The sequence below is a fragment of the Sciurus carolinensis genome, chromosome 11 (assembly GCF_902686445.1).
Source record: "Sciurus carolinensis chromosome 11, mSciCar1.2, whole genome shotgun sequence".
Lineage (NCBI taxonomy): Eukaryota > Metazoa > Chordata > Mammalia > Rodentia > Sciuridae > Sciurus > Sciurus carolinensis.
In genome coordinates, this window is record NC_062223.1 from 111763854 (window position 1) to 111779024 (window position 15171).

General features: G+C 38.0%; 1 protein-coding gene across 1 annotated transcript in view; it reads left to right on the forward strand.

Annotated features, from left to right (window-relative positions):
- The first annotated feature begins 536 nt into the window (after positions 1–536).
- The window catches only part of Dlat (dihydrolipoamide S-acetyltransferase), a 35365-nt gene continuing 20730 nt past the window's right edge, over positions 537–15171 (forward strand). The window contains exons 1-7 of the mRNA XM_047517498.1: positions 537–887; positions 1328–1429; positions 2219–2343; positions 2479–2638; positions 8308–8434; positions 11302–11489; positions 12484–12637. Of these exons, the coding sequence (XP_047373454.1) occupies positions 609–887; positions 1328–1429; positions 2219–2343; positions 2479–2638; positions 8308–8434; positions 11302–11489; positions 12484–12637 (1135 nt within the window). The 5' untranslated portion in view covers positions 537–608. The remainder of the gene's footprint in view (positions 888–1327; positions 1430–2218; positions 2344–2478; positions 2639–8307; positions 8435–11301; positions 11490–12483; positions 12638–15171) is intronic.

Here is a 15171-nt window from a genome sequence, read left to right on the forward strand (position 1 = left end):
GCTAGCCTCCAAGCCCAGTCACTTCAGGTTCTGCAGAAGCCTTAGATTGCCCCGCGGGCGGTTTCCTGCTCCTTTTTTTCTGGGGTGCGCCCCAAGACGCCGCCCCCTGACCTAAGGCTCCTACTTCTAGGCCAATCTTCGGGTTTGTTCCCAGCTTATTCTCAAAACAAGGCCACTCCCCTCCGCCCAGCATCTCCCACCACCATGCTTCTTCCATTAGCCCGGCTCTCTCCGCCCTTTTAGGCCCCGACCTCACAGCTACTGGGCCCCATTCTACCTTCTGGGATGCCTCTCCTAGTACCCCATCACCTTACGCCCCTCTCCCTTTCTTTGGTCTCCTAAACTTGGCGCCACCGCTGAAACACCCCTATCCCGGTGGGGCCAAAGTAGCCGCCTCACCCGCCTCGAGTCCCCCAGACCAGGACTCCGCAGAGGAAGAGCGTAGGTGGGGCGCGCTGCTGGCCCGGGTAGGGGCGGTGTGCATCCTGGTAGCCGGTTTTACGACAACGTGCGGCTGCGCAGAGTGGCTGACGGCAAAGCCGCGCTGCTCCTGGAGAGGTCACTCCGGAGACCGTGTAGGCTTTGGGGCGTGGGGACTCAGTGGTACTATGTGGCGCGTCTGTGCGCGACGGGCCCGGAATGCAGCCCCGAGGACGGGACTCGGGGCTCGGTGGACGACCTCGCTGGAGGGACCTGCAGCTCTGTGTGTGAACCGGCGGTCTGGCCCCGCTCCGGTTCGTTGCAACAGCACAACTACAAGGTATGGCGGGGTCCGGGCACTGGGCGGCTGGAGCCCCAACTCTGGCGCCACTCCGCGGAACCGCTTACTGCTACAACTTCTGGGATCGTCTAGCCGCCGCTGTTACAGTCTCCCCCCGCATCAGAAGGTAAGCTCTAGAGCTGGGACCCGGTTGCCCTTCAGGGCACACTTCTTGGCCTTGGGAACCTCCTTCAGAGGCCCAGTGATCTTCCAACTCCTCCCAGTATCTGTCATCGCGCCTAGTCCAATACCTAGCTTTTGCTGCAGCTCCTGAGCGTCCTTCTTGTGGTCTGTCCCATTCAAAGAAGAGCTCCAAGCCTGGGCTGTGTGCAGAACATCTGCTGAGGTTAGGACTTTGTCAGACCCACAAGAGTGTGGAGGAGGAAGCCTGCCACTGGAAACCATAAACTTCTGGTGGGCAAGAACTCCCTTTCTATCTCCAGGACCCATTGTGTAATGGGACTCAGTAAACTTTTTGCATGAAATTGAATTGAGTAAAAGCTTAAACTAGACTTGAGAGTTAAGTATCTCTTTTTAATTTAACCCTTCTCCTTTTTTCTCCTTCAGGTTCCATTGCCTTCTCTTTCCCCCACAATGCAGGCAGGCACAATAGCCCGCTGGGAGAAAAAAGAAGGAGAAAAAATCAATGAGGGTGATCTAATTGCAGAAGTAAGTTTTAAAATATGGAGATGAGTTCTAAAGGACTGCTATGCTGAACAGCTTTATAGCTTTCTGAATGCATAATTATTGCCTTTGCTTTTTTTTTCCCCCCACAACTTGATATTAGAATTGGTTAAATAAAGGGCTGGGGTTGTGGCTCAGTGATAGAGCACTTGCCTAGCATGTGTGAGGCACTGGGTTCGATCCTCAGCACCACATATAAATAAGTGATTAAAATAAAGGTCTATTTACATCTAAAAAAAGTTTAAAAAAAAAAAAAAAAAGACCTGGTTAAATAAGTTTTCAGCAGCTGGCCAAACTGATCTTTTTTTTTCCCCCCCTGGACCGGGAATTGAACTCAGGGACACTTAACCACTGAGCCACATCTCCAGTCCTTTTTCGTGTTTTCTTTTTTTTTTTTTTTTTTTGGGTGCTGGGGATCGAACCCAGGGCCTTGTGCTTACAAGGCAAGCACTCTACTGACTGAGCTATCTCCCCAGCCCCCTTTTTTGTGTTTTCTTTAGAGACAGAGTCTCACTGAGTTGCTTAGGCCTCGAATAGTTACTGAGGCTGACTCTGAACTTGAAATCCTCCTGCCTCAGCCTTCTAATTCACTTGGTTTACAGGCATGCATCACCCCTCTGATCCAAACTGATCTTTACTCAATATAATTTAAAAGAATTCCTTCTTTCAAGTCTGTGGTAATGACTTTATCGTTATATAACTGTTGAACTGTATAATTCCAGAGAGTTTTGTGAACTGGCAGTACAAATCTAAGTTTTTGCTTTGTGTTAAAAGGTTGAAACTGATAAAGCCACTGTTGGATTTGAGAGCATGGAGGAGTGTTATATGGCAAAGATCCTTGTTGCTGAAGGTACTAGAGATGTTCCTGTTGGAGCCATTATCTGTATCACAGTTGGAAAGTAAGTAGAACCCTCACAATTTTTCAAAGTTCAATGCTTTTCAGAATATTTTAACTCAGAATTGAGAAAGACTTATGTGAGAGCTAACTTTACTTTATAACCCCTTTATATTTATGCATTCTTTCTCTTCCTTAGGCCTGAAGATATTGAGGCCTTTAAAAATTATACGTTGGATTCCTCAGCGGCTCCTTCCCCACAAGCAGCCCCAGCACCAACTCCGGCTGCTGCTACTGCTGCTGCATCTCCATCCACCCCTGCTCAGGCTCCTGGTAGCTCATATCCCACTCATATGCAGGTGAGGCTCAGCTAAGTATTTGTTCTAGATGATTTTATAGCTATACATTTTTCATAGATGGCCATCACATATTGGAAACTAACATTAAATATGGTTAGGTTTTGTCATTAGGGAGTATATAGAGATTTAACCATGAAAATTGACAGCTTTGTTCTTAGTTGTTATTTCCAGTTATGTGAACTTGGACAGTTCTTTTAACCTTTCTCCACTCAACCTCAGTGTAATACACAGCATAATGCTTAGCAGTTCTCACTGAAGAAAATTGTGTTCCACAATTGTACGTTTTGCAGTCTAGTACAACCACTCTGAAAAGCAATTTGGAGATTCCTCAAAAAACTAGGGATGGAATCTGCATATGACCCAGCTATCCCATTCCACAGTATTTTCCCAAAAGAGTTAAAATTGGCATAATACAGCAACATAGCCATCACTGTTGATAGCATCTGTGTTTAGAGCATCAGTGTTTATTCACAATAGCTAAATTATATAATCAACCCAGATGACTGTCAATAGATTAATGGATTAAGAAATTGTGATACACACTCACACACACACAATGGAGTTCTACCCAGCCATTAAAAAGAATGAAATTATGGCATTTGCCAGTAAATAGATAGAAATGAAGACTGTCATTCTAAGTGAAATTAGTCAAACTCAGAAACTCAAGGATTCAATGTTTTTCTCTCATATGTGGAAGTTAAAGTAAAGGAAAATGGGAGGGAAGGATAAGATTACATAAGTAACCAATCAAATACAAGTTAATAAGGAATTCCAGTAGATTAGAGGAAGGAGAAGGGCAGCTGACCAGGAGTGGGGAGGGGACAGGAGCGAAAAGAGGGGCTGAAATGAAATCAATTTCCATGTATGAATGAGTTTGTTGGATGAATCCATCTACTATGTATAACCATAAAGCTCTTAAGAAAAACACAAAGCATATGTTCAGATTTTTTAGGATGATTTTACTTATGTTTACTGCCTGTACAAATAGAGTGCCATTTGTTGAAAGTCCTCAGTTGGTGTTATTGTCAGGGCGTCCATTTGGGGTCCAGATCCTTGGTGTCCTGAACAAAGGATTGAGCAAGACACACACAAGTAATAGGCAAAGTACAGATTTATTGACGGTCAGAATGGAAATAGTGCTCTATCAGGTAGAGTGGAGTGGGTCTAGCAAGAGAGAGCTTCAAGGCGCTACTGTCTGGCAATTTAGTGTCTGATATGCTGAATTGTGAGGCATTTTTTTCCCTCTATGGACCTAATTGAAAATCTTACCCCATTTGCTCCCGTTGGTCATCTTATGAGACATTGTTAGAATATTTTCCAATTTTCCCCCATTGATTTAGAAAACCTAATTAGAATACTGCTCAATTTACCCCATTGGTCTTTTAAAAATACTGAACCAGTGGCAGGAGTTGGCATGGTAATGCTAACAGAGACCTGACCCATCTCCCTGTCTTGTCCTCCAGCAGCATCCTTCTTAGACCCTGCCTCTGCCACCTTGGTGTCCCTGACCTCCTACCTAAGAATGTTTTCCTTTGATATGTGGTAGTCTACTTTCCCAGAGTAGGTGAAGTATTCCTGTAGTGTTCATAAATGATGGTAAAGAGTAAGCATATAATAGACATAGAATAGCACTGCAGCAAAACTGAAACCTATAAATTCAATCACTGTTGATTGTACTAAATCACTTTCTAAGAAATTAAATCAGTTTGTATTAGAATTTTTCTGTGTATATTTATATATATATATATATTTTTTTTTTATTTTTTTATTTTTTTTTTTACGTTTACATAGGGTAATGATGTTTATTATATTTTTCCCCTCCCCCCCACCCCTCCCACCCCTCCCACCCCTCTTTTCCCTCTACACAGTCCTTCTTTCCTTCATTCTTACTGCTCTCCTTAGCCTAACTCTAAACCTAACCCTAAACCTAATGCTAGCCCGTCCCACCCCCCATTATATGTCCTCATCCGCTTATCAGCGAGATCATTCGTCCTTTAGTTTTTTGAGATTGGCTTATCTCACTTAGCATGATATTCTCCAATTTCGACCATTTGCCTACAAATGCCATAATTTTATCATTCTTCATTGCGGAGTAATATTCCATTGTATAAATATGCCACAGTTTCTTTATCCATTCATCAACTGAAGGGCATCTAGGTTGGTTCCACAATCTGGCTATGGTGAATTGAGCAGCAATGAACATTGATGTGGCTGTATCTCTGTAGTATGCTGATTTTAAGTCCTTTGGGTATAGGCCAAGGAGTGGGATAGCTGGGTCAAATGGTGTTTCCATTCCAAGCTTTCTGAGGAATCTCCACACTGCTTTCCAGAGTGGCTGCACTAATTTGCAACCCCACCAGCAATGTATGAGTGTTCCTTTTTCACCACATCCTCGCCAACACCTATTGTTGCTTGTATTCTTGATAATCGCCATTCTAATTGGGGTGAGATGAAATCTTAGGGTAGTTTTGATTTGCATTTCCCTTATTACTAGGGATGTTGAACATTTTTTCATATATCTGGTGATTACTTGTACATCTTCTTCTGTGAAGTGTCTATTCATTTCCTTAGCCCATTTGTTGATTGGATTATTTGTATTCTTCGTGTAGAGTTTTTTGAGTTCTTTATAGATTCTGGAAATTAGCGCTCTATCTGAGGTATGGTTGGCAAAGATATTCTCCCACTCTGTAGGCTCTCTCTTCACATTTCTGATAGTTTCCTTTGCTGAGAGAAAGCTTTTTAGTTTGAATCTATCCCAGTTGTTTATTCTTGCTTTTATTTCTTGTGCTATGGGAGTCCTGTTAAGGAAATCTGATCCTGAGCCAACAAGTTGAAGATTTGGACCTACTTTTTCTTCTATAAGATGCAGGGTCTCTGGTCTGATTCCGAGGTCCTTGATCCATTTTGAGTTGAGTTTTGTGTAGGGTGAGAGATAGGGGTTTAGTTTCATTCTATTGCATATAGTTTTCCAGTTTTCCCAGCACCATTTGTTGAAGAGGCTATCTTTTCTCCATTGCATATTGTTGGAACCTTTGTCTAGTATGAGAAAATTGTATTTATTTGGGTTTGTGTCCATGTCCTCTATTCTGTACCATTGTATATTTATATTTTTTAATGTTGAAAGTAGATTAAAAAAAACTAGTTATCCTTTTTCTAAAGGATTAACCTCTGAACTTGCTTTAACTTATTTTTTTCTAGAAAATTTTGTGTAGGAATCATTTTCTTCATTGGAAATAATGTTCCATTGTAAGGATTGTTAGTACAATCACTTGTGATGAAATTTTACCTGGTCTTCAGTTCACTCAGTTATTTCATCCTGTTCAGCAGATTCTATCTCATTAGATAAGCCCTCATTTCTCTACATTCTATGTCTGTGGCTTTGTATGCAAGTGTTAGGGTTGTGCCTTCATTATTTAGATTATCAACTCTAGTCTTTTTTTGTTTTTGTCTACTGGGGATTGAACCCACTAAAGCATATTCCCAGCCCTTTATTATATTTTATTAGAGACAGGGTCTCACTGAATTGCTTAGGACCTTGCTAAATTGCTGAGGCTGATTTGAACTCACAATCCTCCTGCCTCAGCCTCCCAAACTGCTGGGATTACAGGCCCACAACTTCAGTCATTTTTAAGAAGCAGATGAAGATGGCAAATTTGAACAAAAAAGCACTTTTAGAGAATTTACAGTCTTGTTTTACTTTTTTCTCCCCTTCTGGAGACATCTTTAATTGAAATTATTTTACCCTCAACATAAGACTATGTTGCTAATTAGATGCAAAAGCCTAAGAAGACAACAGATGAAGTCCTTTATAATGGAAGAACTGAATAATCATCCAAATTCAATGTACACACAAACTGTATAAATAGGAAACCAATTTTTAATTATTATTTTTTTTTTTTGGAAGCTCCACTGAAGGTACAGAGAGCCAAGGCCATTTTTACTTTGATGAAATGTATATTACCTACTTTTTTTTGTTGCTCAGTTGAATTTTGGTGTCAAATCTAAGAATCCTTTGCCAAATCTGAAGATATTCCTCTGTGTGTTCTTGTTAGATTTTGGGAGACTGACTATTCCAACTCAAATGGTAAAATAAAATATAAAAAGGGGCTACAGGTATAGCTTGGTGGTAAAGCTTGTGCTTGGCATGCACAAGGCTCTGGGTTCAATCTACAGCACCACATTAAAAACAAACAATATCTATAAGGAGTAATATACACATAAAGAGAATCTAACCCATAATCTGCAGCAACCAGACCAGGAAGCCAAACAATATCCTCTGCATTGTTTTTCCCCAAAGTGACCAGAGGTGGTTAATAACTGCCGTTTCTCTAATTTTTGTTCCTACTTCTAACTCAGGACCAGTTAGAGATGTTTTTAATTTTTAATTCAGATCAGTCAATAAGGTTTCCATTTTGTTGGGGTGGCAGTGACTATAATAAGAACAGTTTTTGAGGAACTAGGAGTGTAGCTCAGCAGTAGGGCACATCCTAGCATTCATGAAGCCCTTGTTTAATCCCTAGCACCCTTCTCCCGCCCCCCGAAAAAAAAAAAAAAACTCTAAAATAAAAAAGAACCACACCTTTTAAAAATTTTTAGTTCAAAAATTTAATTTAAGTGGATGGAAATTCTATAAATTTATCATTATAACATGTTTGAAATATATATAGATTGTGAATGGTGAAATTGAATTAATGTACATTTTTATTAGCTATAGTTCCCAAAGAATAGTTCTTATTAGTTTTTTTAATCTTATGTCTAGGAAGTTTGGAACAAATGTGGTTTCCTTTGGGTGAAAAGATGTACAGAGCACAGTAAAATTTAAACAGAGAGGTATGGGCCAACATCATTTTGTAAAAACAAAATACTTCCATCTTTTTTTTTAAATTTTTTTTTATTGTAAACAAATGGGATACATGTTGTTTCTCTGTACATGGAGTAAAGGCATACCATTTGTGTAATTATAAATTTACATAGGGTAATGTTGTTTGATTCATTCTGTTATTTTTTTCCCTTCCCCCCCCACCTCTCCCACCCCTCTTTTCCCTCTATACAGTCCTTCCTTCCTCCATTCTTGCTCCCCTTCCTAATCCTAACCCTAAACCTAACCCTAACCCTAAGTCTAACCCCACTTCCATCTTTTTTTGATGTGTGGTGGTGCAGGGCCTTGTACATACTATGCAAGTGCTCTACCACTGAGCTTCATCTCTAGTCCTTTTTATCTTTTCTTTTGAGACGGGATCTCACTAAATTGCCCAAACTGACCTGGAATTTGTAATCCTCCTACTGAGTTTCCTGAGTGACCGGGATTGCAGGCTTGCACCACCATGTCTGGCAAAAAAAATTCTATCTTAGCCTAAGTGTTACAAAAAGATGAAAAGATGCTCTATGATTAGATATTTGTTGAGAATTAATTTTGACTGGAAAAAAATCTGTCTTTTGTTGCTTTGAACTTTGAATGATGTGTCTGAGTATGGCTGATGAACTATAAAGCTGATAGAGCTGAAGGAATATTTAATTGGTGGAAAGCTATTGAGACACTGAGTTTTTGATGTGATGATTGTTTGGACTATCATAGTCACTATCAATCCATGAAACTGTATAAGCTTGCCTGAGTGCTTTGTGTCCAGTGCTTCCTAATATTAAGTAATAATATGTATTTCCTTCTGCAGGTACTTCTTCCTGCCCTTTCTCCCACCATGACAATGGGCACAGTTCAGAGATGGGAAAAAAAAGTGGGTGAGAAGCTAAGTGAAGGAGACTTGTTGGCAGAAATAGAGACTGACAAGGCTACTATAGGTGAGATTTCTTCAGCTCTTAATGGTTGAGGCACTAAGTTTTCCAATGAGCAAGAGGATTGCCATTCATTCTTATTACAAGTGAGTGATAATATAAAAATTTTACAATTCTTAGGATTCATTTCCTGAGACAAGATGGTTTATAACAAAAATGTATATAGTCAGATATTTCAGGTCCATATTGCATTCAATGAATCAAGAGTATGTCAACTAAAAGATTATTCTCAGACCAGAGTTTGCTTCTTAGCCTCATTTTTATGTTACTGAAATGCTATATCTGAACTTCCATTGTCTAAACTGGGCAAAGAAATGAAAGAGGAAATCACCCCCAAGGCAGAAAAATATCAAAAAATTTAAGATGACTTCAAGGGAAAACTGAAACCAGGGTTTAGATTGTTTTCATAGTTTGAAAATGACATGCATATTAATCTCTTCCAATATATTACATTTCCATGTATCCCCCTTTTTTGATTTGTTTTTATGCTTAGAAATAAAACCCATATAGATAATCTTATATTTGTGATAATGTTTATAGATATTTGTAGGTATTATGAATTTCTTGCTCTTTTTTCTGTAGTCATCAATAAAGGGAGCCTGTCCATTCTACAGAGATGCAGCAGAAGATTCTAGGCATCTTCTGCAGTTAGTACTTTGCAGATTGAATTCTCCTAAACTCCATCAGTACTCACTGGAATCTTGGCAAAGGAGAATTAAAGAGTAGAACCCTACAATGCCCCATTTCCCTCCCCTGCTTCACCAGAGCAATTCTTTTTCTTTTGCATATTGTAGTTCTCCATAAAGGAGTGTTTTCTGTGGGAAGGTGGTTACTGGGGCATGAACCCAGGGATGCTTTACCACTGAGCTATATCCCTAATCCTTTAAATTTTTAATTTTGAGATGGGGTCTTGCTAAGTTGTTTAGGGCCTAAATTGCCCAGCTGACTTTGAACTTGTGATCCTCCTGCCTCAGCCTCCCAAGGTGCTGAGATTACAGGTGTGTGCCACTGTCGCCATCTCCATAAGGTATTAATAGAAAAAAAGGTTCTTTTCTAATAAAAACCTTGAGAACAATAGTTGTGCTTCTCTCTAACTTGAATACCAGTGTCACTATAGAGAGTGACTCTAAAAACTCTAGTCACTATGGAAATATTACCTTGGTGTCATACTCTTTAAATTCTTTCACTCGTGAGCCTTTTCTTTTTCCTTTTTAAACACGTCTTTTATTAGGCATTCTCAATTGGGAAATGAAAAGGATTCATCAAAGAGAGGCACAGCAAAGTGTTTGCAAAGTACTGGAAAAATGAGTTTTAATTACTTTCTAGAGCACTCTTGAAAACTCACTCATGTATTATAAATGGAATTTGCCCAGAAAAACTGTCATTACAATAGCAAGTTTTGAATATATGATTTTATCTTAAAAATATATAGTATCATATATATATTATATCATATATGTGATTTAAGAAAGAGTAAGAAGTGCTTGAAATATTTTTTGGTAACCCTTGGCTAAATTCATTTACATCCAAATCTGCTTAACTTATTTTACTGACATAACTTTTTATAAAGACTCCTTTATCTCAATAAAATATTTTGTACTCAAGAAAAAAAAAGGGGGGGGGCACACCATCACAGAAAGCCAAGATATAGGAGGCAAAGCTTATTTATCCTTTCCAGTGACTTCATTTAGTTTTTCTTTTGCAATTCTAAATGTTTGAGTTCCTTACTAAAAAAAGCAGTAGCTGAATAAAATATAAGTTGTCAACACCATAGGAATTCCAGTAAGGTTGCATTTCTTCACATTGAAATATTTGATATAACACTAAATAAAACCTCTTTGAAAAGCTCCAAGGAAGCTTTTAGAATTGAACTTGCACATCACTGTTCTTCTGGGATATTCTTTAATTTCACATCCCTGCGGCTCTGATCTTTAGCTGTATAATTGACACTATCTTGGAGTCCTATAAGTCTGCATGGGGTCTGCCCTTGGGGAGATTTTTAAGAACTTTTAGAACTAACCACTTTCTCTAATCTTTGATAGTTTTATTTAGCAGATTAGAATCCATAAAAGATTGGTTCCAGAGTAAAGTCTGTACATGTTCAGCTCAAATGTATTTTTTAAATACTTTTAATCCTATGGATTTGGAGGGTCAGCTATATTTGTTATTCATTTTGTACCAGGTACTGTTTCTAGTTTCTTGAGAAATATTCATTTAAATTTATAAAATCCTTTTGAGGTAGGTATAGTCATCTATTGGTATCTAGAGGGGGTGGGGAATTGCCCCTCCCAAAGTCTCCAGATAATTAAGTCCCTTGTATAAAATGGCATAATATTTGCATATGATTTACGTGCATTCTCTCACTGCCATATAGTTGTTTTATTTTTTTCTTTTTGGTCCTGGGGATTGTACATGCTAGGCAAGACCTCTACTACTGAACTACACCTTAACCTCCCCCTATATACTTTAACTCATTTCTAGGTTACTTCTAATACCTAATACAGTAAAATCTAAGTAAGCAGTTGTTATGCTGTATTGTTTAGGGAATGATGACAAGAGAAAAAAGTCTATATACATCTTCAGTATAGATGCAACTATCAGGGACCTAACAATATAACATTTTTGATCCACAAATGCTTGAATCCAGGAATGTAGAACCGTGGATAGAGAAGGCTGACTGTACTGTAATTTTGCCCATTTTATAGATAAAGAAACTGAGGTACAGGTTAAATAGCTTACAAAAAGGCTATGTAACTAGTTAGAATGAAAAAAGTCTTATACTTAAAACTCTACTGTGAGTTTGTATTAATAGAGTAGTAGTTTGTATTAGTAGAGTCTTTTAATTACTATAATGTTTTTTCTTTCTATTTAAGGTTTTGAAGTACAGGAAGAAGGTTATCTGGCAAAAATCCTAATTCCTGAAGGCACAAGAGATGTCCCTCTAGGAACCCCACTTTGTATCATTGTAGAAAAAGAGGCAGATATAGCAGCATTTGCTGACTATAGGCCAACTGAAGTAGCTGATTTAAAACCACAAGCACCACCACCTACCCCACCCCCGGTAGGTATGCTTCTGGAATCAGGGGAACATTTATCCTGTTGAAGAATAAATTAAATGGCTGTGATTAGATGATGTCCTAGCTTCCTTTCAGCTCCAAGATCCTATGGATAGGGAAGGGGATAGTTGATTAACATTTGTAGGCTGAGTTGGCACTGTGCCATGCATTTAATGGTCGGTAGTTTGAGCCCTAACTTTTTTTCCATTGCTGTCTTGAGTCCTGCTGAGAAAAATGTGGAGGTGGCATCGTCACCTTTACTATATGATATCTGACATTTCCTATCCTCTTGGTATTTACATTTTATAGTAGGTCAATCATGTATTTGTAATCATTGGAAGCTTGACATAATATACTTGTTTTGCACAGAATTTAGAATATCACCATATACTATATATTGTATAGTATATACCTATAATATGAACTTGTATGAACTCCAAGCATGGATAGATAACACAGTGAAGCTTCTGCAGATGCTAGGAATCATGTGAGTTCAGACTAGGTGAATATTTCTGTCTGAGAAAACTTGATTTCTGAGTGCTCTGCATTCATGGGGAGCTAGAAAGTAGCAATGTTGGTTTATTTTTTAAGATACTTTTCAACTTGGAACCTTCTAGCATAATTTTTTACTTTGAAATTAGGTTAAGTAAAGACAAAAACTGTGTTGGCAATGTACTTAATTAAAATAAAGAAGTGGCAAGAGATTAAAGTGAAGAAAGACTGTAAGGATAGTATATACTGGTCAGCAGTATTAAATTTGATACCTCTCCATGTTATCCTGATTTGACTTCATTCTGTCTTTGACGTAAAGTATTGTTCTTGCTGTTCCTATTGCTATATTATGTTGATTAAGCAGAAGAAAGAACATTTTGATCTTTGGGGAAAAGGATGCATGTTATTTAATTAAAATAGCTTTTAATTTACTCAGAAAATATAAATTTAAATCTTTCAGACCAGTCTTTGTAGTGGGGAATTAATAATTTGTAACTTTTTTCAAAGGTGGCCACTGTTGCTCCAACTCCTCCACCTTTAGCTCCTACACCCTCAGCCACCTCTCCAGCTGCTCCTGCTGGACCAAAGGGAAGGGTGTTTGTTAGCCCTCTTGCAAAGAAGTTGGCAACAGAGAAAGGGATTGATCTTACACAAGTAAAAGGTAAGTCACTTTTTATGGCATGGGATTGGAAAGTTAAAAGATAGTTGAATTTCCTACTTAAGACAGTTATACATAGTTGTATGCACTGGTTTTAGTCTTAGGATCTACCTGTAGAATTTAGGTGCCTTTTTTAAAATTGCCCTGTTATTGCAGTCTGTAAAAATAAAAAAGATTTTAATAATAAAAAAAAATTGCCCTATGTTCATGGGAACTTCTTAATTGTTGGTGAAAGTATACATGCTTGCCAAGCAAAGTTGGGTTTTAGGACTTGGTTTTGTAATAAGAAGATATCTCTATCTAGTGCTAGGTTTATTGAATGTAACAATAAACAAAACAAAACATGAACTTGGGGTGATTTAAAATGACTTGAAATAATAAAATTCATATAAAACTGAACTAAAGCTCCCTGAGGGCAAGGGAAAAAGCTTTATTCATCTTTTTTTCCCCCCAAAAAAACATACTTAGCTTAGCCAGGTGTGGTAGCATACCCCCTAATCCCAGTGATTTAGGAGACTGAGGCAGGAGGATTCCAAGTTCAAGGCCAGCCTCAGCAACTTAGCAAGACCTTGTCTCAAAATAAAAAATAAAAATAGCTGGGGATGTTAGCACACTGATAAAGCACTTATAGGTTAAATCCCCAGTCAGGAAAAAAAAAAAAAAAAAAAAAGATTAGTTATGAGAACTTGGGGTTTGGAATTGTAGCTTTTTGTTGTTTTGTTGTTATCTTTAGGTGAATGACTGCTTAACTTATATATGGCTTTAGATAAATTACTTAACCTGTTTTTCCTTCTATAAAACTTAGATGGTAATGTATTATAGAGAATGATTAGAATTAAATGTGTTATAAAGATGTAGTGCTTAGAAAGCTATCTAGCATATATAAGTGCTCAGTATGTGTTTGTTGTCACTCATATTGTTATTATTGCCTGGTGCTTAAATTCTTGTATTCTTGGAATAAACTTAAGCTAAAATTTAATAAAAAGTGATTTTAAATACTTGGAAAAGGAGGGAAATTACTGTTCTTGGAACCTGATTTGATGCCTAGTGCTGTGTGTTGGTCATTTAATTTACCACATTTAATTTGAATAACTGTTTCTGAAGTAAGGATTAACATTTTTTGGATAAGAACAGAATCTTAAGAGGTCTTCCTTCTTGTTAAATAATGAAGTTGCAATTTGAATCTAGGTTTGTTTGTTTCTAAAGTCTACTTTTTTTCCCCACCACCCTATGCTGCCATAATTACTAAAGAAAAATATAGCTGTTTCCCCAATTGCCCAGCTATGGCACTCCGGGCTGGTTATCATCTGCCTGCAAACTACTATTTTGTTGTTAGAAGTCAAACCAATCCCAACACAGAATAGAAGGTTGTAAATTATTTGGATTTCACAGGATTCTTATACTATTGGAAGACTCTTTTTGTCCATCATGTGCTGTTTCACTTGTATGTTACCATTCCTTATATACATGTGATTAGAATCAGAGACAGCAATGTTAGTGGGAATAAATTTTTAAAGAGAGAGGAGGGACTAGGTTATCAGTTATATCTGAAGAATTCAGACAAATTAAGGACCATTCATTAGACAGTTAGCAACACTAATGAGATAAGTGGGGAAAATACCACTATTTTTACTATGCAGATAGTTAGGAATTTATTTATTATTATTTAAGCAAATATTCACCAAGTTATGTATGCATCAGATCCTTGTTCATAAGATGGATAAGATTTCAATTTCATTTGCCTACATGGTCAGCAGTAAAGAAGTGAGCTGGCCGTGGTGGTTCATGCCTGTATCCCAGTGGCTTGGGAGGCCTAGGCAGGAGGATCACAAGTACCAAGCCAGCCTCAGCAACTTAGTGAGGCCCTAAGCAACTTAGTAAGACATAAAAAGGGCTGGGGACGTGACTCAGTGGTTAAGCATCCCTGGGTTCAATCCCTGATACCAAAGAGGGGAAAAAAAAAAAGGAATTAAGTGAACAGAAAGAAGGTATATAACATAATAGTTAAGAGTGAGCTCTGATTAGGGGGAGAGAAGAGAAGAGGAAATAGGAAGGTTCTGGGGAATGAGAATGATCAAATTATGTGCATGTATGAATATGGCATAATGAACCCAAGGTTATATATAATTATAGTATACTAGTAAAAATAATAAATAAAATAGAAAAACAAAACAAAACAAAACAAAAAAAGTGTGGACTCTGGAACTTGAATGCTTGAGTTTAAATGTTAGCTTGTCCTAGTACTAGCCATGTGAACTTTTGTGTCTCATTCTCTTCATTTGTGCATAAGAATAATACCTGATACGTTGTGAGGATTACATGAGTAAATAAAGACCTGTGCAGAGAAAGAATATTTAGGTATTAACTATTATGGTAATATTTTTTATTATTACTAAATAAGATGATTTAAGTGTTAAGAAAGAAATAGGTTGAGTGATATACTAGTGAGTGACAGGATAGATATATGTGCCATCATGATACTTTTAGACAGGGCGGCTAGCGAAGATCTTTTGGATGAGGTGACATCTGATCTGATC